This window comes from Podarcis muralis, chromosome 3 (genome assembly GCF_964188315.1).
Source record: "Podarcis muralis chromosome 3, rPodMur119.hap1.1, whole genome shotgun sequence".
NCBI classification, from domain to species: Eukaryota; Metazoa; Chordata; class Lepidosauria; order Squamata; family Lacertidae; genus Podarcis; species Podarcis muralis.
The window spans coordinates 52,446,822-52,469,446 of NC_135657.1; the positions used below are offsets into that span (position 1 = coordinate 52,446,822).

The following is a 22,625-nucleotide window of genomic DNA, read 5'->3' on the forward strand; positions in this document are numbered from 1 at the left end:
TAATGATCCATGTTAAAAATCAACCTTCTCCTTCTTCCCAAAGTGAAGGCCATTCCTGCTCAAATCTTAAGGAGTGATACCGAGCTGAATAGGAAATGTGAGGGTATGTAGCAGCAGGATAGTGTAACACATGCCTGGACTTTACATTAGTCCTGCTTCTGTTTTGTGCCAGTCTTGTATTCCTGTTTTATCCGACTATGTAGTAGAATGGTGGCAGCTCCCTGGAGTGAGGGACCGGTTTTGGAAGCTGGTTAGCTGGTCCTGTCTTTCTGAGAAGCCACCCAAAGTAGTTCTGTGAATGGCAAATATGTTGGGTCACCCAGCTCTCTCTGCTACCATGACAAACCACCTGAGCTCCACTAGATGTTATGACAGGGGGAGGGAAGCAGGGGGTTTAGGTTGCAATGTAAAGTAGGGCTGAAGAACCTGTGGCCCGCCCATATTGGATTCCAGGTCCCATCAGTCACAGCCAGAACGGCTAATGTTCAAGGATGCGAGTCCAACATTTGCAGGGCCACATCTTCCCCATTCCTGATAAAAGAGGTGGAGCAATTAAATGCATTTTATTTCCACAAGGCTTTGACAGGATCTCCTGCTTAATAGTAAACATGTTGCAGAGAAAGTTGCAGAAGCCATCTGGTGGCCAGCACAGGAATAGCCTCTTTCTAGGAAAACAGCTGCACAACTCAGTTTGAGTACATATGTGAATGGCAAGGGTAGATAGCTGTTATCAGGAAGAAAAAAAGTGTATGATCTGTCCAGTATATCAACCTGATTTTTATTTTCTGCATACCTGCCTATGAATTGGGTCATGTGTGCTTCTAGTTTCCAGAAATGCCTTTTCTTTGAAGTGAAGACTTCCTCTAATATCATGCACTCTGCCAATCAGCGACTGGGTATTTCCAGCCATTCAGTGTCCACGGTGGAGTGTTGAATGTCAACAGCATAATATTGGGTTTTAGATCAGGCATTATAGACTACGGGGGGCCTTTAGGTCTGTGCCAATCCCTGAATTTGCTGGTGGATCCTTTTGTGGAGGGTATAGGGTTTTCTCCCCCCCTTCTGCTTACTTACTGCTATGGGAATAGCCATGTGTGTTTACAGTTCACGTTAAGTCTCGATCCAGCTAAAGTTTGTAATTATTGAATCCCCCTGAAACCGATGAAGCAAGTTACAATTAAATTAAACCCGATTGAAAACAATGTGGGTTGGATGCTACCAAGTTTGGCTCAGAGTAGGCCAACTGAACTTGATTACCCAAGTTAGTAATGGCCATTAATTTCAGTGGGTCAGCTCTGTCTTACAATGGGAACTGCCTTGTGAATTCCGATTCACTTTAGCTGGATTGTGGCCTTCCTGCCTCAGCCATCTCTGTCCGAAAATGCCCAGGCAGGTGGAGGGAGGAAAGGAGACTCTGGATAAGGTTTCCTTTTCTTCCCTACCTTTTGGGACCTACCTCCCATGTCATTCTTCTGGTTACTTATTAGCACTTTCCCCTCTTCCATCCATCTCTGGTACCTGAAATATTTGGTTTTTAGCCAAATATTTTGGTTTTTAGGTTGTTAGGTAGGTAGCAGTCCTTAGGTGGATCTTCCCCTGAGCCATTTCTCCTAAGTAGCACAGCTCTTTTCAGCAACGTCAGCCTTGATAGAATGTGTTTTTATATGAGCATGAACATGTGTCTTTGAATTGTGCATGTGTCTGTGTGCATGGATGTGTCTGTGCCTTTCTTTCCCCCTTTCTTTCTCTTCCCTCCTTGTTTCTAGGACCCTGCTAGGTGACTATTGGTTAAGGACCTTGGAGGAGGTTTGAAGCTAGTAAGTCAAATTGCTTGAGCTTATCCAGTAGCCAAGACTCTCCAAGGGATACTAGCATGATGTGATGGAGGTGGGGTTGGATACTGTGGTGGCTGAACATGTGCTTTCATTCCTCTTCTCCACTAAGCTGCCGCCGAAAATCCAATTACATTTTTTTAAAAATCGATAAAAATTGAGGTTCCTGTTTAAAGCATCCAAGAGCATTACTTCTTCCCGGTTTGCTTTGTTTCCTCTTTATCTTGAAAGGTGACTTCATTTAGTAACTTGATACCCTAGGGATGGCATATGGGCAAGTTTCTTAATTATAGCAAAACAGTGACATGCTGCAAACTGCCCCATATCCAGTGTAGCTGAAGAAAGAACAGCCTTGAGGCTGAGAAAAGGCCTGAACAGAGCCATGTCTCAGTGTGGAAACTAGGCTAGAGGCACTTGAGGGTCTGCTGCAGCAATTATCATGGTCAATTGCATGGGAATTCACTGAGAACAAAAACTGGGCAATGCCAGTGACTTATGGTTAGATTGTGCCTTTGCAGAATAGCATATAGGTTATGTTGCTACTATTACACGGTGGTGGGGATTGGGAATGCCAGGGGGCGATTTGCATTCCTGTCCAGTTCAGAGTGGCCAAACTGTAGGTTTCTTGCATTCACTGACCCTGCAAAATACTGAGTAGTTGGGACAGGGTTTTGAATTGTGCTGACTGTAACAGAAGTATTCTGATTTAGGGAAGTATCTTTTCGAATTAGAGTGATTCATGGAGCATAATGCTCTCCATGGCTCCACGGTTGGAGGTGGTATGCTTCTGAACACCAGTTGCTTGAAACCACAGACGTGTGCTGTTTCACTCACGGCCTGCCAGTGGGGCTGCCATTGGCATCACGTTGGCCACTGTGAGAACAGGATGCTAGACTAGATAGGCCATCGACCTAATGCTCACCGTTACGTTCTTCTCCTTGCTGGGTTTTAATATTTGATTATGACCTGTCTTCCTAAGGATGTTGTTTTAGAGATTGAGGTGCATGATGCAGTTGAAAATAGTGATGCAAAGTTCCCTTTGGTTTCAGTGGGAGAAAGGCATATAGTAGAATCTCTTCCACATAAACCAAAGTGCTTGGCTTTGCCTTGATTGTGCTCTTGTTTTCTTAACTCTTCAACTTTTGTAGCCATGGATGCAAGTTTGCAAAAATCACCGCACAAGGACTACTTAACTGGATTCCTTATGTGTCACAAACTGACTTGTCAAAGTAGGATTCTTCAGAGCCCACTGCTATAGCCCTGAGCAGCAGAAGTTTCAGTTTGGGAGGATATGGCTTAATTGCCAGGATCTCATGGCCTTTTTATTAATATGGAACACCAACAGCCACCTTAGCATGTAAAAGCCACAGGTGAAGAAAACTGCAGCATTGTATGTGAGCCTGTCTGGCACACAGGTTGTCTTAAGGCTTGCATGCCACTTGTGGAATTATTTGTACAAGTCAAATGTATGCTGGCCTATCTGGGTTCCATTTTATGAGTTCACTGAAGGGGGGAACTATACTTTTCTCTCTTAAAAAAATGCCTTATAGAAATACCATTATTTGTACTAAGATACCTGCATGCAGACTGAGATTCAGTTGGCACTATTCCTGCAAGTTACAATAATAAAATGTTAACACTTAGAATTTAAAACAGTTAACTTGTGTGCTTAGCAGATGGCATATGCATGAATTGTGAACTAGTGCTAGGCCGAGACATTCCTGTTCATCCACCAACTCGTTGACTGCTGGCAGAGTTGCAATTCTGCTCTCATCAGGTTTTGGCCTATTAGCTGTTGGCCAGATTAAAATGTTTGGTTTTTCTCACAACATCCCAAATTGTCAGTGGTGCTCACTCTTCTTCACATAACATTCTGAGGTGTTTAGATATTTAAAAGACAACACACTCGGCTCTTCTGAATGCCTGAAGGCAGACTTGTGGTGGGCTGCACTTCTCTCTTGACTGGTGATTAATGAAACTATCCTATTCTTCTTCTTATTTCAGCTACTGTTGGTAGTCGATGGATGATAGGAGTTACGGAAATAAACAAAGGCTCGACTTACGGCAACCACGGCCACAAGGAAAAATGAAAGTGAAAACTCCAGAGACTGCTTCATACCCAAAGGGAACATGCACACCTCCTGTGGACTGCAGTGTATCATTCTCCTTCAAATCTACGGAAGCCGGATGCAGTGAGATGGCCATGAATTCATTCTCTTTGCCCCTTATTCCTCCAACTTGCAGGGGATATTGGTTCATATTCTACACATTATTTTCAAATTTTCCCCTATTCAAATTAAGGGAAATAAAATATGCAATGACAGTGTAGCAAGCACCTGAAGGAATTGATGATCAGTTTCTTCTTCCTTCTTCCCCCCCATAATCTTTAGCGGATTAACACTGTCAATCTGTTTCAGTCGTTTTATAAGAAAGTGAAATTTATTTTCTCCAGAAAATAAGCCTTATCACCCGTGAATTTGTTCAATCTCTTTTAAAAACTGTCTGAAGTTAGCCATCACACAGTGAGGCAGCAAGTTTCATTGTTTAATGATGTGCTGTGTGACATTCTCCCTTTCGTCTGTCTTTAATTTCTTATCATCAAGTTTCATTGGATGACCCTGAAGTCTAGTATCATGAGAGGAAGACATACATTTCAACACCAGGCGTACTTTTTCTACACCATAATTTTGTGTCTCCTCCCTCTTGATTTTTCCCTAAATAACCTCCAATGTTGACCTTACTTCAGCCCCCTGATAATTTCAGGTGCCCTTTTTGTGTGTTTTACAGCTCTACAGTGTACTTTTTAAGTTGCAGTGACCAGAAATGTGCACAGCATTCCAAGTTTGGCAATATATTTTTCTATAAAGGAAGTTTTATTCTCAGCCCTATATGCCCTTTTCACAGCAGTTGGGTACAGGGCTGTCTTTTATTGGGCTATCCACTTTGCCCGTAAAGACCATCCCAGTTACTGTCAAATTTGACCCCGGCACTGTACATGGAAAGTTAGCATTGGGGTCAGTAACTTTTTACAGTTAATTTTATTGCTCATTCACCTCTTTCAGAACTCTCTGTAGTTCCTTTTTGTTTTTAACCACTCTGAATAATTAGGTCATACCATAAACTCTGACATGTCACTGCTCATCCCTATGAAAAAGTTTTAAAAAACCCCACCACCCACTCCAATACAGATATTACCGGGGACCCTGTTTACTTCCCTCCACTATGAGAACTGTACGATTAGTCTGAGGCTTTGCTTCCTGTCACTTAACCAGTTACTGATCCATGAGATCTTACCTGCTCCTTTGCCATTATTTTTAAGCTGGTTCAGAGCTTTTGTTGAGGGACTTCATCAGAACATTTTGAAAAGTCCACACGCCTTGTTGACACTCAGATTAAGGGATAGTGAGAAAGGACTTGTCTTCTGAAGGGTTATGTTTAGCAAGAATTGTTGTTCTGCAGATAAAGTTGCCCTGGAACAGGCGTTACATTAAGTGGCCTGTAATTTCTTGGGCCTTTTTAAAAAAAATGTGTTACATGGACCGCTTCTCTGGTGCAGAGGTGGATGTTGATGCTTTTGGCAGTGGGGCTCAGCACTTCATCAGCTGGCAGCTGCCAAGATGCTTGGACCTTTCAAGCTTGCCTTACTTTTCTAGATCAGGAAAGCCCTGTTGAAGCATAGTAGTTCCTGTTTGGAAGTGACAAATTTCCCTTCACCAACTTTTGCCCCAAATTTCACTGTAAAATTCATGCAGGCGCAGAGAAGGTAACCTGTGCTAGAATGAATGAAACTGGCTGACATCAGAAGGATCTGTTCCATTAGAGAGGAACCTCAAGATTTTGTGGGTAATGTCTTAGTGTAGTTTGGCTGTCGCCACAGTAGCTATGCAGTCAATATATAAATGTACCATGTCATCAGCAAAATGGACAAGTGTTGAAGAAATGGGTTATGCAAGCTGTTAGAAAGACTGCTGTTCAGTAAATGCTGAATGTGTTTACATTCATTGTGTGTAAGTCTGCAAAGATTGGTGGGTTGTACAGTAACATTGCCAGTGCCTTTAGAAATTGTGTGGGAAGGTGAGGGTTGGAAGTGCAGGTATCATAGGCACCATATGAAGAGAAGCTGCACCTGCCTTTTTATGAGTACAAGAAGACTCATTTGGAGTTAAAAGCTGGTAATTTTTAACTGTGTATCATAGGACAGGAATCTTTACAAGCTACTATGCTTGTTTTCAGTTTTTTGTTTTTGTTTTGCTCTCAGTAAAGGATCTACAGTGGTACCTTGGGTTAAGAACTTAATTTGTTCTGGAGTTCTCTTCTTAACCTGAGGTACCACTTTAGCTAATGGGGCCTCCCGCTGCCGCTGCGCGATTTCTGTTCTCATCCTGAAGCAAAGTTCTTAACCCGAGGTACTATTTCTGGGTTAGCAGAGTCTGTAACCTGAAGCGTCTGTAACCTAAGTGTCTGTAACCCGAGGTACCACTGTATCCAGAATTCAGCACTTTAAGCATGTTTGAGAAATCACTTGTCCTCAAACGTACTTAATCTGGGCTAGATCATGTACTTGGTAAGCATATTTGACCTTATCAATAAAACCAATAAATAATAAAACTGCTAGTAGCACTAAGCAAAACAGGGTCTGGGTATGGTTTCAAATTGGATGGGGGCCATGTATTGGACTAGATGACCCTACAAGTATACTATTTTATACCCTGCTTTTTCCTTTGTCTGTTTGGGTTTGGTTATGTGTAGGAGAAAATGCAGGAGATATTTGGATGTCTACTATAAATCATTTCAACAATATCTGAGGCCTGAACTGGTGGTGGATAAGTGACAGTGGTCTGTTGAAGGTGAGAAAGTTACGTAAGTGTACACTTGGACCTAGCTATCAATAATCATCAGAAGCAAATATTTGGCTTTTCCCCCATTGTGCTTTTGTCATAATTTGACAAAAGGAGGGAGAGAAAATAAAATATATATTTTGCAACGATATACACTCTATAAAGCAAAACCTTTAAGTCTTCATTGAAAAAGGGGGTATACAACAGTGATGTAACAAAAGACCATCTGCCAGTCATATATTTTCAGGATGTGCTGTTAAGTTAGTCACATTCTGCAGGGGGGTGAACATATTTTGACTAGTGATGTTGCTTTTACTCTTTACTACAGAGCTCCATGAGCTGAGCAGCTGTTCAGAACTGAAATGCTGCTGCTGCCCTAGTGCTTTTTGCTTGCCTTCTGTCAAGTTCAAGGAAGTCCAGTGGTTCTTAACCTACCCCATCTTTACACAAAAAAACAAACAGCAATGAGACCAAACCTGCACATTTGTCCACACAAACGCCTTGTCAGCAGTGACTCAAGTAACTATTCAAGATTCAAGCCTACAGTCTGCATGCAAACATGTCAGAGTGAAGGATCTGGTCCTATGAAAACATTTGTTATAGGGAAGAATTTGATGTTCTTACCCTGTAGCCTGAAGAGAAACATAAAAAGTTCTACTACTCGCATTCTGCTGAATACTTCGTTAAGCAACTCAGAAGGCGATTAAAAAAGCTAGCTCGTGAATCAGTCGCTGACTGGGATACAGACTATGTGGTCTGTGTTATCTTAAAAAGCCCCAGAACCAAGGGGGGAAATAGAATGTCGGCAAGCTCCCTTATAAAATTCCATTCTCCAAGGTATATGTTTCTGTATGTGTTACATTCTGGGGGGAGAAATGCAGTTTCTGCCTCAGCTGCTCCTGACTTTTGGATTATTTTTTCAGAATGTTAAAATTCACCACTTTTAAAACCACGTTGATGCATGCTAATTAGAATCCCCCCTCTCACACCTTTATGACTATTACTGCATGGAGCAAACTCCTCCTCACTGCCACTTAATGGAACAAGCTGTGGCCACAACAGAGGGCCAATGCAATTAACCCAGTCCATAAATACCAACAAGGAAACAAGAGGAGTCTGTTTACAGAGTTACTAGGTAATTAAATGCAGAGGAATTACACAACAAACATGGCGTTAAGTGACCCTTACCTACACTGAGTTTCCTCTGATGAGCGTATTTCTAGGATGACTGATCTGCTTCCAAAACACACAAGCAGTGATCCTCGGACACCACTGAGTCAGTAAAAAGTTTTTAATCATAGTATCATGCATAGGTTGTTCATAATTACCAACAGCTCAAAAGCATTAGGACTGCATTATGAATCTCAACTTTCTGGCAGAAGTATGAGTATGCTTAGAAAAGGCACATACCTCACCTGTGAATAGTAGCAGAGGTGTGTTGGTCAGTCTGGGCACAACACTGAGCCAGTTTCCCTATCAGCAAGGCCTGTGCCAAGCCCCTAAAATATTCATTTTAAACAGTAGTTTAAAAAGCAGTTTGCAACTCAGCCAGCTGGACCCTCTGATGTTTGGGAACTACACTTGCCTTTGGCTCATTTCCAAGAAGCTGGGACAGAACAACTGGAGCTCTAGAGGTTCAAAAGCACGCCAGTGCAAGTAGATGACTACTGTAGGTACCGCTGTGGCGAGAAGGTAAAATGGTGTTTCCGTGCGCTCTGGTTTCCGTCATGCCAGAAGTGGTTTAGTCATGCTGGCCCCATGACCTGGAAAGCTGACCCACATGATGCCGGCTCCCTCGGCCTGAAAAGCGAGGTGAATGCCGTACCCGGACTTAACCGTCCAGAGGTCCTTTACCTTTACCATTTCCAATAACCCTTGAAAAATCTAAATTTTTCACACTCACAGACAGAGCTTAGAGGGTAAGAAACTGGAAGTGGATGGCAGACAATGAAGTATTAGTACTATTAAACAGTAGCAGCTCTCTATTTTTGCTAATTTGACTAGAAAGCCATATGTACCAATGGCCCCATATAAATAACTAACCTGGCCTCATGATTTAACTCAATATGACTATTTTAGTCCATTATAACCTTCTGGAAGAGGGTTATCATTATAAAAGAAATTACTTTCATACCTGATTCATTCCTTGCACTTCCTCAATTTCTTCTGACTGCAGTGAGAGTTGGAGGCATAAACAGTCGAGGTTTTGTGATGATCTGTTATGCTTATTTTGACATTCTGAAAACCTAAAATTTGAACATGTACATTTAACACTGAATCCCAGCTCTCCACACGTGGGCAGGTAATGAGAAAAATATCACCTGAGATTGAAAGGGTACTTGCCAAAATAACAAAATTTGACTCTGGTTTGGTGTATTAAAGCAATTTCGTATTGTCTTGTTAAGTATCAGTGTTCACGCCCCATGAACAACTGTATGTTTTAAAATTGCCTTAACACAAATAATATTAAATATTATGTTTATACAAAAATAAAGATGTTAAAATAATGAATGTTTAGTTTGTAATTTTTATGAATCTACATTACCCAATAACTTCAAACTGATAAGACAGAAGAGGTCTAAACATCTGGATTGCTTTTAACCCCCCCAAGTTCAGCTTGAAACAATATAATAGAAGCATTCAGTTGTCTTTCTTTTAAGAACAAATAATATATTCTACTGTGCTCTTCACCATATACAGGTTTTAAGATGCCACTGCCAAGCATCCACCTCAAACACTTGGTCTGATTCATACAGCCCAGTTTGTGACCCACACAGTGAACACAATCGTATGATGGCCTGCTCATCTGAAGACTTCATTATATTATGATTACAGTGGTACCTCAGAAGTTGAACAGAATCCTTTCCAGAAGTCTGTTCGACTTCCAAAACGTTCGGAAACCAAGGCGTGGCTTCCGATTGGCTACAGGAAGCTCCTGCAGCCAATCAGAAGCCAGGGAAGCCACATCAGACATCCCAGTTCCAAAGACTGTTTGCAAACACTCACTTCTGGGTTTGCAGCGTTCGGGAGCCAAAACGTTTGACTCTCAAGGCATTTGCAAACCAAGGTATTACTGTACAGTCTATTCTTGCTATTTGCACATGATGAACACCACCACCAAGGGATTAGATTTGGTCTTGTCATGTCATCCCCAGCAGTTTTGCTTTTTTATACCTAAAAAGGATCTTTTCTGAAACAAAGCAAAAGTTATAAAGGCAAATACAGCACAAATGCTTAGAAACTAGCAACAGAGAGGGAGACACATCAGAGAGGGAGAGGGAGCACACACAAGAAAATCACAAAAGCAGCCTTTCAAGATTCACTTCTGTGATGAATAACAAAAGACCTGAAAGTTGAATGTTGTAGAATTATCAAAAGAACTTGGCTATTTAAGGTTACAGGTCTTAAAATGCCACCAGAATTATACCTGCACATCAAATGTGTTTTAGGATCAATAAGTAAGCGCCAGTTACTTCTGCGCACTGGTGTTCAAACTTCAGACTGGGCAGAGGACTAAAGAGCAGGTCAAGTCACAATTGTGAACAAATCCTGAAGCTGCTACTTACCTTATCAGTAGACATAAATTGCATCAGTTTTGGTGATGTACACTATGGTTTAGATCAATGAGCTAAACTAGACTATTAAAATGTTGCAGAAGTACTGTAAAATTACAGCCCTTGAATGCGCTGACAGAACTAACGCATAACAGCTTCGAACAATGAAATAAAGAAAAGGACTTCCTAAAATAAACAATTTATTGAGGAAAGGCCTTTAGATTTCATCAAACAGCCTTTGCATAACAAATCAAGCTGGCCAATAAAAAAACAACAAAAAAAGGTAGAAGTTCACAGTCAGTGCACTCAACAAACAGGAGAGTAAAAACAAGGTCCAGAATACCTGATATAACACTAACCTTTGCTTTTTTTCGAACCTAGAAAGTTCAAAAATACTACATATTAACTTTACAGTTCTCAGTCATATAAGAAATGGAGGCGAAGGAACAAAAATAAGGTCATGGTCCATTATACAGTAGTAATGGCACTTTCACGGAAACATGCAGCTTCTTTGAACTCGTGGGCATCGTCCCGGGAGCAACGCCCACCAAAGGAAAATGAATGAGAGCAGCAGTAGAAGTGACGCTGGTCACCTGTGCAGTCTTCAGTCACGGAAACTTTTGAACTGTATCCTGGGTCTCAGCATAGTCTTTATGTAAATATTACATACAGTAGTGATTAAGAGATACTTCACCAGAGAACAGGAGGCCACGCATTGTGCATAACTTCATTCTTCATCTGTGCACACCTGGGAAGGGTTATAGTGACCGGGAGAAAACAAAAATAATCAAATTTACTGTGCACAGGTTCAATGAGGGCTCTGCAGCGCTCTGTAAAGACAGCGCTGCTCATTCATTTACAGGTAGGTAGCCGTGTTGATGTGCTGTAGTCGAAACAAAATTTAAAAGTTCCTTCCAGTAGCACCTTAGAGACCAACTAAGTTTGTTATTGGTATGAACTTTTGTGTGCATGCACACTTCTTCAGATATACACATGATCATTCACATTGATCATGAGACCTCTCCTGCTGAAGATCAATAGGGAAAATGGTGGTTACCAGTGACACAATGGGTCAGGACATCGGATGTTAACCAGAAGATTGCGGTTCGAGCCGACCCAGGAATTCTACGATTCCATGGAAACATTCCATTTTCATTTCTGAATGGAGTGCCCAACACCAAAGATGTCTGCTACGGTATCAGGCTTTCCCAGCTCATAATATAGTAATAATAATAATAATAATAATAATAATAATAATAATAATAATAGTAGTAGTAGTAGTAGTATTTTACCAAGAATTAAGCATGTTAATTAAATGTTTGCAATAATGTTTCATTGAACTCAATCATAGTGGATAAAAAGATCACCAGAAATGCACTATAACCTAAAACAGACTAGGCTGGCATTAACACCCAGGTGGTAGAAAGAGAAAGGGCAGCTAGCTCTGAAAGGGCACACACTGCTCCTCTTCCAGTACTTTCCCCCATTGTGGGAGGAACTGGAACACTTGCATAGGGTTGCTTTTCCAGACGTATACTGGTGTGAATGCTCACTCCCGTGGGGGATGTAACAAGATACATTTTAACTGATTTCAGTATTATATATTTAAACCATCACAACTCACTCTTGGACCTCATGGTCAAGGACGGATAAGAAAATCCATTAATAATAATGTGTTCTTTTAAAACTTAAAAGTTGTTCCAGTAAGCACTCCGTGTCTCTTCCTGCTCCTCTCCAGTTGGCTATCTGTAGTCTTTAAAACGCAATAAACCCTCAGTAGAATTGTGGGAGAGGAAATGGGGGACATCCTGGCTCCCCCCCCCCCCCACATCAGAAAAGGCCTTCAGGTAGAAAACCTTCAGTACTTGCACTGGCCAGGGACCCTACATGAGGACAGTATTTGTCCTCCAGCAAAAGGAGGGTAGCGGGCTGAGCAAGATGTGACAGAATGGGTGAAGCCAGCAGATATCGCACGATTCTTTAATGCCTAAGTAGGGCTTAAAGGAAGAAGGAAAGACTCTGCTGTAGTTTTTCAAGCCCTCATGTGATTACAGTCGTGTGAGGGAGATGGCAATGTTTTACGGCGCTGCTCTCTAGATGGCATCCTTGAAGGCCCACATGCAAACTGCTGTCCATGTGCTGGTGCGGAAGTTCTGAAACACGAAACCTGCAATACCATGTCCACATAATCTAGGACCCTGGCCATTTTAGGGGTTTTAACTGTGTGGAGACACAAGGATATAGCAGACTCCCTGCTTCAGAGCATCAGATCCAGCAACTGCCTTGTGCTCCTGGCCAGTGCAATTGTAATCTGAAGAGAGATTCAGTTCTCTAACATCCCGATCCCATTCTTGATGGAAATTAGAACAAAAGAAGTTAAACCAACCTTGACAAATGAATGGTCGAGGAGCTGGCTAGCTGTCCACCTCATCTTTGGCTCACTTTCCAGGCAGTGAGAAAGGAAGTCCTTTCCTTCTGGGCTTATCTTTTCTGGGATGGGAGGCTTATGGCCCATCCCTACTCTATACATTATCTGGAAGTTATGCTCAAATTCATGCCAGGGCCTCTGCAATGAAGGAGGTGTTGAAAGGGTAAGGTTGCAAATGAATTGATTTCACATAGGCTTGGTGCTGCATTTCTCCATAAGCAGCATAAAACCCTCGAATAGCAGACTGTGCAAGTTTCAATTCGGACTGCACTCAGGTCCTGCTTGTAGGCTTCCCTTTAGCATCTGGTCGGCCACGGTGAGAACAGGGTGCCAGACCAGATGGGCCTTTGGCCTGATCCAGAAAGGCTCCTCTTAGGATTTTAAACAAGTGCACAGTCTTATGGAGAAATTCTCAATCAGTATATAGAAAATTAGCTGCTTCCCTGTTCCATTAAATACATTAACACTCAACCTGCACATCAAGGAGCGTTACATAACAACTATATGGACCTCTGTCCATATATATATATAATATGGGTATAATATGATATGGCTCTTTGCATAAATCCTACACACACACACACTTGATTACAGGTCTACATTATCAAAAATGGGGAAACAAAGCCCAAAATGAAATAGGATACAGAGTAACACTCAAAGCAAAGAATGGCCATTCTGAAATGACAGAACCGTAGTGGATTACAACCTATTATTATCTTTCAAATACATTAGAGACTGGGGCATTCTGAAAAACATGTGTTCCAGCAATAAGTGAAAATTGTTGGGATACAATTACACAGCAGTAAAAGCCCCAACAAATTATACTCAGCAGATGGGGAAGAGGTTCTGCTTTCTATACTGCAGTTATCAGATGCTCAGAACTGAGTTTTCTGTATTTCTTGGCTCTGGTAATGGCAGCAAACAAAACATTCTGTCCCCAAAACATTTCCCTACAACTCAGGGACGGCTTAATGCACATGCTGAATACAAAACGGGGCTTCAGTATTAGTTCAATTATTTTGAGTGCTTCTATCTTTGGACTTTCCTGCAGAGCACAGCATAGTGGATGTTTCGCTAATACACAACATAAATGCAGTGGCTACATTCCAAACTGGGGGGAAATTTAACAGTCTAGTATCCTGTCCAGCCTGCCCCCCCAAACAGAAGCTCCTTCATAAATTATTAGTTTCTACACAGAAATTAAATCCATGTTGATACTACCACCTGATCTATGTATGTGGGGACAGTCAAATATTTGTGCTTCCAGTCACACCCAGTTAACATACAGGTATTTTACTGAAAGGAGAATGAAGACAAATATATGGAGCAGACTTGATTATGTTCTCTCCATTATGAGAAATTTCATGGATGGCATTGGATAACAAGCTGAGATATGCAACAGCCATATGCCGGCATGTTCTATTTGGTGCTTTGGATGTAATGGGAAGCTGTGATGAACTGCAGACACCCTAGCTTGTTGTGATGTGCTAAGAAGGGTCAATACAGTTGGGCACAAAGCTTATTCACATCGCAGTTTATTAACCCAAAGTATCCACATCCAAAGCAGGCCTTTGTATGAGGAGAGCACACTGAGCAAATAAAACAGAGCTTTTACTTTATTATCCAAAATGAGTCCTTGTCCTCCTGCAACACACACACAACACAACAACCCCAAGTACAATTCCTCAACAATTTTCTCAATTTCAGCCACAGGATATTTTAGACAAAGTTGGGCATCTTTTGCCCCCAGGCTTGTTGTTTAGTCGTGTCCGACTCTTCGTGACCCCACGGACCAGAGCACACCAGGCACTTCTGTCTTCCACTGCCTCCCACAGTTTGGCCAAACTCATGCTGGTAGAAACACTATTTGACACAAATGGGCTGCAGGTTGCCCATATCTCTTTTACACTACCATACAGCTTCATGAGTATTTGAGGTTGGCTTAATCTTGTACAATAACGCTTACCTTCCCAGTGACCATTTCAATCACAACACAGCCTAGACTCCAGATGTCTGCTGCACGCCCATGGCCTTCTCCTTTAGCTCTAGTGATCACTTCAGGAGCCATGTATGCTTTGAAACAACACAGATAATCACATCAGATTATGTAACAAAAGGAAGAAGAGTCTTCTACAAATGGGATTCAACTGAGAAACCAAATCATGTCCAAGCATAAGTTTTGTCTTGCTGGCAAACACAGGTTGCTTATTTGATCATCAGCTCTCTGTTCCAATGTGTTAAATGCACGTAGTCAATACTTTAAAAACATTTTCACAAGTTTAATACGAACCACCTCCAGATATTTTCTGCTAAATTAAAGAGTTACATATCCCAGTTTTCTACTTGCTCCAAGCAATGGAAAGTTGCAAAATTGTGGTTATGCTGGACTGCTACAGAGCCAGAAATCCATATCTTTAAAATTCTCTTATGCTAAGCAGCCAACAATAAGAATTTATGTCAACTTTAAACTGATGCCTACAAAACCAGATTTGTAGTTTAAAACTGATGGACATAACCAAATTATTTACTTGTGCAGCCGTTGATATAAAATGCTTTAGCCAATACCATTCGTCTTTTTTATAAACAAAGAATGTTTCACATATAATTTGTTCCCTGTGCTCTGACTAGAAACGGAATAAACGTTTCATTAGTCTTCTGTTGCAGAGCAAGTGCAAAATGAGCTTCCAAGGTAAAGTCATTCTGCAAATTATTTAATGATTTATGCAATACAACTAGTGCTGTCTAGAATGTCTAGAAAGTTTTAGGAATAGAATTCATTTTTAGGAATAGATCCTTTAAAAATCAAATGTCCAAAGTGCATCACACTCTCTCTGTTTTCATGACTAATAAATTGGTATTATCATCCCAGGGTATGGCATGGGTGGGGGGGATGGAAGGGGCATGAAATCAGACACACCCACACAGTGATTTGTTTTTGCATTTTAATAATGTAAAGCACATCTGATCCTTTTTGTAAATGTTAACTTTGAAGCATGCCAAGTCAGACTGCATGAAGACTATCTTGGAGTTGCCTATACTGACTGGCAGCGATTCTTCAGGGCCTCAAGTCAAGAGGTTTGTTCCCATACACAAGGGAACGTGTGCCAGTTGAAATGAATGGGTAAGCCAGCATGGGTAAGGCTAGGCACCTGACTATCAATGTGAACATCAGAGCTCATGTGCCCATAGCAAAACAATGCATCAGAGCAATTGTCTACAATAACACATTTCATTGGTTTTAGTCAGTACACACAAGGAAACTTCCTTGGCATGTTCTCTATTACCTGCAGTCCCCAAAGTACTATTCACTTCGCCAGGCATCGTCTGTGTGTTATTCTTTAATTTCACTGAGCAGCCAAAGTCTCCCAGCTTAATCAGCCCCGATGAAGTAAGAAATATGTTTGCTCCTGAAAGGGAGGGGGGAGAGTGATTGATTCTTAAATAAAAAATTAGACAGGATTTTAAACCCAAAGGAGACAGTTTATTATAGAGTGATCACCCTAATTACTGGTCTGGAGGTCTCGCTAGGCAACCAGGCATAGATACAGTGGTACCTCGGGTTAAGTACTTAATTCGTTCCGGAGGTCCGTTCTTAACCTGAAACTATTCTTAACTTTAAGCACCACTTTAAGCTAATGGGGCCTCCTGGTGCTGCTGCGCCGCTGGAGCACGATTTCTGTTCTCATCCTGAAGCAAAGTTCTTAACCCGAGGTACTATTTCTGGGTTAGCAGAGTCTGTAACCTGAAGCATATGTAACCTGAAGCGTATGTAACCCGAGGTACCACTGTATCTACTTACAACTTGCGGAAACAGAAAAACTTTATTTTAGGTCCAAAAGAGTCTTTCACATCACCAGGAGCTGGGAGATACCCGCTTCTTTGATTCATTTGCCAAAGCCTTTTCCTATAACCCAGGACACATCGACTCCCCAAACATGGAGGGATCTGTTATTACACCTCCCCCCACTCAGCACCATTTTTCTAAGGGAGGAACAAGAAAGAGAAGCTGCCATTAGGATTGCAGTTTCTCTACCCCACAAAACGCTAAATAGCGTCTAATCTCCTTTTCCATCGTCTCACCCTTAAAGCCTTTAGCTGAGATGGAGAAAGAACCTCAGCCCCCAAGCAGTCTAACTAGCGTTGCTATGAGAACTGAACGTGGCCCTGTAGTCTTTCTCCCTCATCCCTACCAGAAAGCCGGACAGGAAGCATTCAGGCAGCTCTCCCCGACTGCCTGGGCAAATGCAGCAAGCTAGACTGACCTGAGTTCAGCTAGCTCCCAATTTCCTTTTTCTCCTTCTACAATGGAGACATGTATAGGAAAGGGGAGGGTCGGTCCAATGGTCAGGGCACATCCTTCCAAATGGAGATGAGAGCACAAGAGGCAATATGTGGGGCTGTTCCCTCAACTCTTCTAGGAAGGAGAAGAGGTGCAGGCCAGCATGCTGTGTTTAGAGTCGAGAAGCAGCTCCTCACACTGCAAATGGATGCACAGTGGGCTGTCTCAGGAACTCTTACCCAAGCACGGGCCTATTTTCAAGCCTCTGCCCAAACTCCACAACTAGAGGCCAAGCAGCTTGTCGGACCTATGACTCATACCATCTTTTGGCACTTTGGTACCCATTTGGGAAACACTTTCATGGGATAACACTGACCTGATAAAGGAATTTCATTCCAATCCTTAGTTTATGATTGGCAGTGTTAAAACTCTGGCCCTAATGGTGACTTGGATTCCAAATGATGAAATGTAATGGCTAATCAAAGCTATGGATCCAAGAACAGCTGCCTGTTGGTTATATTCTTTTTCAGTGCCCAACCTCCTAAAATCTGAAAAGATACTGATTTCTTCATATACTTTTCTTTTATGTATGCTTATGCACAGTTGGGAATTAGTGTCTTGGAGCTTGCCTAACCCCCAGGAATGGGATCCACTAGGATCCAGTGGAGGATTTCCCCCAGAGTACAGAGGTGGGGTAGTATTTTTTCACAGATCTCTCCCCTCAACTAGCCACCCTCCAATATTCTCCTGGGCCACCTCTAACCCTCCGGAGCAGATTTCAACAACTCGTGGAGTTGGCTACCAACTACAGAAACCACCACCAGTAATACATTCTGGCCCCAGAAAATAAGGTTCTGGAAGCACTAATCCAGAAGGAAAAGGGTGACACATTATGTTCTAATGCTTTAAACCGTAACTGATTGTAGAATGTTTGAACTGTTTGAGAATGCTTTTTTTTAAAAAAAAATTAAATTGTAGGTGTGTTTGCTATCCCAGGTTCCTCTGGGAGGAAAAGCAGAATATGCATTAAATAAGAGAATCATAGACTTGTAGGGCTGAAAGGGATCCCAAGGTTCATTTTGTCCAAACCCCTGAAATGAGGGAAAAGAAATAAAGAAAGTTGGGGCAATCTCATTAACATGGGGTTTGCATAGCTTTCTATCCCCGTGTTTTGTTATTTCCCAAAGTTTGTTTTTTAAATGCAAACCTGCAGATCAGCCCAGAGCAAAAAAGGAAATGAAAGAATTCAGAAGTGCTGCTTACCTTTGATGTCCCGGTGCACTATGCCATGTTCGTGCAGCACATTGATGGCGGTTGTGATCTGCTTAGTGTAAAGCCTAATGACATGCTCCTGGAGGCCCAGCCTTGACACTTCCTCTAGAGTTCCCTCATCACAGTATTCCATGAAGATGTACATTTCTTCCTATAGTTGGGGAGCAAAGAAAGGAATCTGGTCTCATTGCATCTTCTGTATGCAGAGTAAGAGTCTTTCAAATACACATGTTTCTGTAAGCTACGAATGCCTTGTGTTTTTGCCTGGAATGGTAGCTGCACAGCACAGTACCTTGTCCCAGATGTGTTCTATACAGGCAACAGCTGGTAAGGGGGGGGGGAATGGCAACTGTCTGCTGTGATGGGCTTGAAGATGGTTGCTAAGCATACCAGACAAAAGTAGTTTGGGCCACCATACCTAATGCAAGAGTAATCCTTTTATCTCATACAACATCCATAAGACTCTCTATGCTGCAACATAAAATATGCAGGGCCAGTGTAGACATGGTGCGATATCCATTTCATAGTAGGAACGGACCTTGTAGATTATCGAGTTCACCTGCTGCCTAATGCAGGAATCTTGCAACAAAAGCATCCCTGATAGATGCCGTTCCAGGCTCCACTAAAATACTTCTGCTGGTTTGGAAAACCACCTCCCAAAAACACTCTGTTCTATTGCTAAATCTCTCTTAAAATAAGTTTCTGTGAAGGTTTAACCAAAATCGGCTTCCTTGCAATTTCCACACCAAGCTTGTACCTGGTTGGTGCGGAGGTCACTTTGGTACTGCTAATGCAGTGGTTTGACTGCACTCCATCGTCTCTCGAGACAGACGGATGCCAACAAACTTCTAGTCCTACCCTCTGAAGCAGACTGCAGAACAAGTCTGTTCCAAATCTAAACTGCCACCCACTTCATGCTGCTGGTTTGCTGTGGGTACCCACACTGCACCTGTATCCCCACCTCCAGCAGCTTCGGAGAGGAGGGATTTCAGTTAGAGCCATCTCTGCTCAGCCTCAACCCAAACTGAACCCACTCCAGCTACTCCTTTTAAGCACATAAAAAGACACAGAGAAGCTGGAGTATGATGCTTCCATATCACACCCAGTTTTGATTCTTAAATAGGAAGGGTGTTATTCAGCTCAGAGTAGACACACTGAAGTTAATGGACATGATTCACTTAGGTTCATGGATATCCCTGAGTTTACTCTGACTAAACTTAGCTGAAAACATCCCCAAATATGGTTCTGAAATATATCACACATCCACTGTTTCCACTGACCATGTACAGATGTGATGAAATGCAACATGATAATATTAATATGGCATGTAAAAGGGGCCCCAAAGGTTCTGTGTGTTCCTACCAATTAAACTGATTAAAGTTTGCGGACCTAACTTATTTGCGTGTGGCAGCGACTGAGGTTTGCTTACCCTGTGGAGTTCAACACCAAAGTACCGAACCAGGTTAGGGTGCTTAATGCCTTCAAAAATTTTCAATTCATCTGCTGTTTCTTTGATTGTTTTGTGATCATTTGGTTGAAATCTTATCTGCAAAAACAGTGATTTTTAAAATTAACATTGCTGCTGATACAAAGCAGGAAATAGAAAAATTCACTGTGTTTTATAAGTCTAGAACTTACTTCTTTCATGGCCATCAGTTCACCAGTGTCAACACTGATGCAGGTATACACTTTCCCATATTGACCTTCTCCTGCAGAATTGTAAAAATAATAACAGCGTAAGCAGCCTGAACATATTGCTCACAGAATGAACAATGACTCCTGTAAATATGTGTATGGATCCTCAATGTAACTTTTCTGTGTTCATCCTCTAATGGTATTAATTGAAACTGAGGCTTTAGGCAAGTAGTGTTTAAATTGCTAGAACTTCCATACAGAGAAAGCTGCTTGGGCAAAGTCCCCTCTAGATCATTTCAGAAGAACCTCCTTTGTAACAAATGCAAATTTGTACACACAACACTGAGTACATGAGTAAAATGTTCAACTGATTCCATCCATAAACTACAAGAAGACTGTGATTACGCAGAAATGGAAGACCAGGTGATGCACGCACATATATCCTCCTTCACAAAGATGATCATGCGTTTGGGGTGGGGAAAAGGGCAATCAGCCCAAGTGCTTCTCCATATACTACTGCACTGACTTATACTCAGCAGATGCTATCTTCAACAACAGTACATTTAATATGCTGCTTGGGTTTCATGTATTGTAAAACAAACCGCAGTTAGGAATACAGTTTACTGAAAAGCAGCTTACCAGAAACTTACCGATTTTGTTTCCTCTCTGCCACTTAAAAGTCACCTTTCTCAAGCCTACATGCATGACGTTATCGTAAGATTTGGGAGTGTTGCAAACTTGGCCAATAATATTTTTCTGCCTCATTTCTCGGTACCTCTTTTCTTCAAACAGCTGGACAGATTTCTGAACTGCCTCCATGGGTCCCTGCCTGGAAGCAGTGTCTAGGAATTAAGACAGAAAGGGGGAAATTTTGAACAAGTCCTGTTATTGCAATTTCAATCTCTGGGATCTCCAGTTAAAAGGAAAGCAGGCTGTAGAGCTGTCAGATCTCTGCCTGAAATCTCAATGAGTTGCTGCGAATCAGACAGTCGGTAGAGGGCTAACACAAGACAGCACCATATATGCATGACTGTCTGGTATCAGCCAAACTTATCAACCTCAGAAGCAGGCAGAGAATGACTTTTAGACCAAAAAAAAGCAAGCAGACTATAGAGAACCATTACTATATGAGTTTAAGATATGGTAAGCTGCAATGCTGATAAAACTCATAAGTCATTCTTTGTACACTTTAAATTTAGGCCATGAATGAGAATAGACATGAACAAGTATCTATTGTCATCTCCCGCTAACCTTTTGCCATGCATGACTGAGGGGTTATGGTGCAGCAACTGTACCACCTCGGTTTCATGTGAAAAGGCATTTTCATCTTTGGTTTAGTTTGGTGGTTCTTGAAATGATTCAGTAAATGCCATAACTTTCTGAATCCTCCACCAGCATTAAGAGCTGTCAATGGCTGTCAAGTTTAGGTTTTGCACCAATATGCACATTTGTGTATACTAACAGAAACACATACATACATACATACATACATACATACATACATACATACCATATTTTTCGCCCCATAGGACGCACCGCCCCATAAGACGCACCTAGTTTTTTTTTGGGGGGGGGGATAAAGAAAAAAAAATTATTTCCCCCCCCCAGGCGTGGGGCTGGCGTGGGGGAAGCCCAAGCTTCCCCCGACCCAAGCCCCCAGAACAGGCACCTTCCCGAAGCACGGGGCGTCCTTCGGAGGGCACCCCGTGCTTCGGAATGCAGGTTGCCGCCCCAAGCCTCGCGCGCCTGGCGGGACCTCCCGCCAGGCGCGAGAGGCTTGCAGACACCTTCCCGAAGCACGGGGAGTCCTCCTGAGGGCACCCCGTGCTTCGGGATGCAGGCTGCCGCCCCAAGCCTTGCGCGCCTGGCGGGACCTCCCGCCGGGCGCGGGAGGCTTGCAGACACCTTCCCGAAGCACAGGGTGTCCTCCGGAGGGCGCCCCGTGCTCCGGGCTGCAGGCTGCTGCCCGCAAGCCTTGCGAGCCCGCGGGAACTCCCCCGGGCTCGCAAGGCTTGCGGATAGCTTCCTGAAGCCTGGAGAGCGAGAGGGGTCGGTGCGCACCGATGCCCCTCGCTCGAAAGCCTGCATTCGCCCCATAGCACGCACACACATTTCCCCTTCATTTTTGGAGGGGATAAAGTGCATCATATGGGGCGAAAAATACGGTACATACATACATACATACAATTTATTGGTTTTTGCACATGTTTTCCAAAAGTAACATCCCATCTTATACAATATAACAAACCTTTGGCTATCACAGCCTAGGACTTCCGTCAACCTTGACTAATGGTTTTCTAACTTTCTTTCTGATTTTGCATTTTATTTTAATACTTATTGCTATAAAATCCAAATCTTAAATAAACTCCTTCTTAGTCCTTTTTCGCAATAATTCATATAGTTCTCCTTACAAAACTTCTTGCAACCCTACAAGCGATGTACTAACAGAAATACAAGTCCATTTACTAGGAAGATATAGTTTGGTGAGAGCTTACAGCAAAACCAACTGGCATTGAGGGCATTCCTAAAAATCATAGCTAGCGTTAATGGCAAAACAACACAGCTAAGTAGCCAACTCTTATCTTTACCTTTGGTCTGACTGATAAGCGTCCGCAGCTCCCAACTTCTTCGGGCTGATCCACTAGAGTCTCCTTTTGGATAAGTAGGCTCTGTGAAAACAAAATGCTTTAAGAAACTGATGGCACTGATATAGAGCAGAAAACTGATTTATTTATTTTTACCCACTGCTTAGCACTGGTTCCTGTTGATGTTAGGATATGAAGATGG

The 22,625-nt window shown here is 42.3% G+C and overlaps 2 protein-coding genes across 15 annotated transcripts in view; one reads left to right on the forward strand and one right to left on the reverse strand.

Annotated features, from left to right (window-relative positions):
• AGPAT4 (1-acylglycerol-3-phosphate O-acyltransferase 4) overlaps window positions 1-9,177 on the forward strand; it is a 64,910-nt gene extending 55,733 nt beyond the window's left edge. For 5 of the 9 annotated variants that reach the window (XM_028723842.2, XM_077925848.1, XM_077925850.1 and 2 more), the window contains one exon: window positions 3,837-5,826. In XM_028723842.2, the coding sequence (XP_028579675.2) occupies window positions 3,837-3,922 (86 nt within the window). In that variant the 3' untranslated portion in view covers window positions 3,923-5,826. Of the gene's footprint in view, window positions 1-3,836; window positions 5,827-6,581 lie in introns of those variants that run through there. The other 4 variants (XR_013392211.1, XR_003705943.2, XR_013392212.1 and 1 more) reach the window with 4 other exon arrangements.
• Window positions 9,178-10,407: 1,230 nt separating this feature from the next.
• The window catches only part of MAP3K4 (mitogen-activated protein kinase kinase kinase 4), a 71,175-nt gene continuing 58,957 nt past the window's right edge, over window positions 10,408-22,625 (reverse strand). For all 6 annotated transcript variants that reach the window (XM_077925844.1, XM_028723836.2, XM_028723835.2 and 3 more), the window contains 9 exons: window positions 22,427-22,507; window positions 20,489-20,680; window positions 19,842-19,912; window positions 19,633-19,749; window positions 18,195-18,354; window positions 15,937-16,059; window positions 14,619-14,725; window positions 12,611-12,790; window positions 10,408-10,972 (listed from right to left, as the gene is read on the reverse strand). In XM_077925844.1, coding sequence (XP_077781970.1) covers window positions 10,952-10,972; window positions 12,611-12,790; window positions 14,619-14,725; window positions 15,937-16,059; window positions 18,195-18,354; window positions 19,633-19,749; window positions 19,842-19,912; window positions 20,489-20,680; window positions 22,427-22,507 — 1,052 coding nt within the window. In that variant the 3' untranslated portion in view covers window positions 10,408-10,951. The remainder of the gene's footprint in view (window positions 10,973-12,610; window positions 12,791-14,618; window positions 14,726-15,936; window positions 16,060-18,194; window positions 18,355-19,632; window positions 19,750-19,841; window positions 19,913-20,488; window positions 20,681-22,426; window positions 22,508-22,625) is intronic.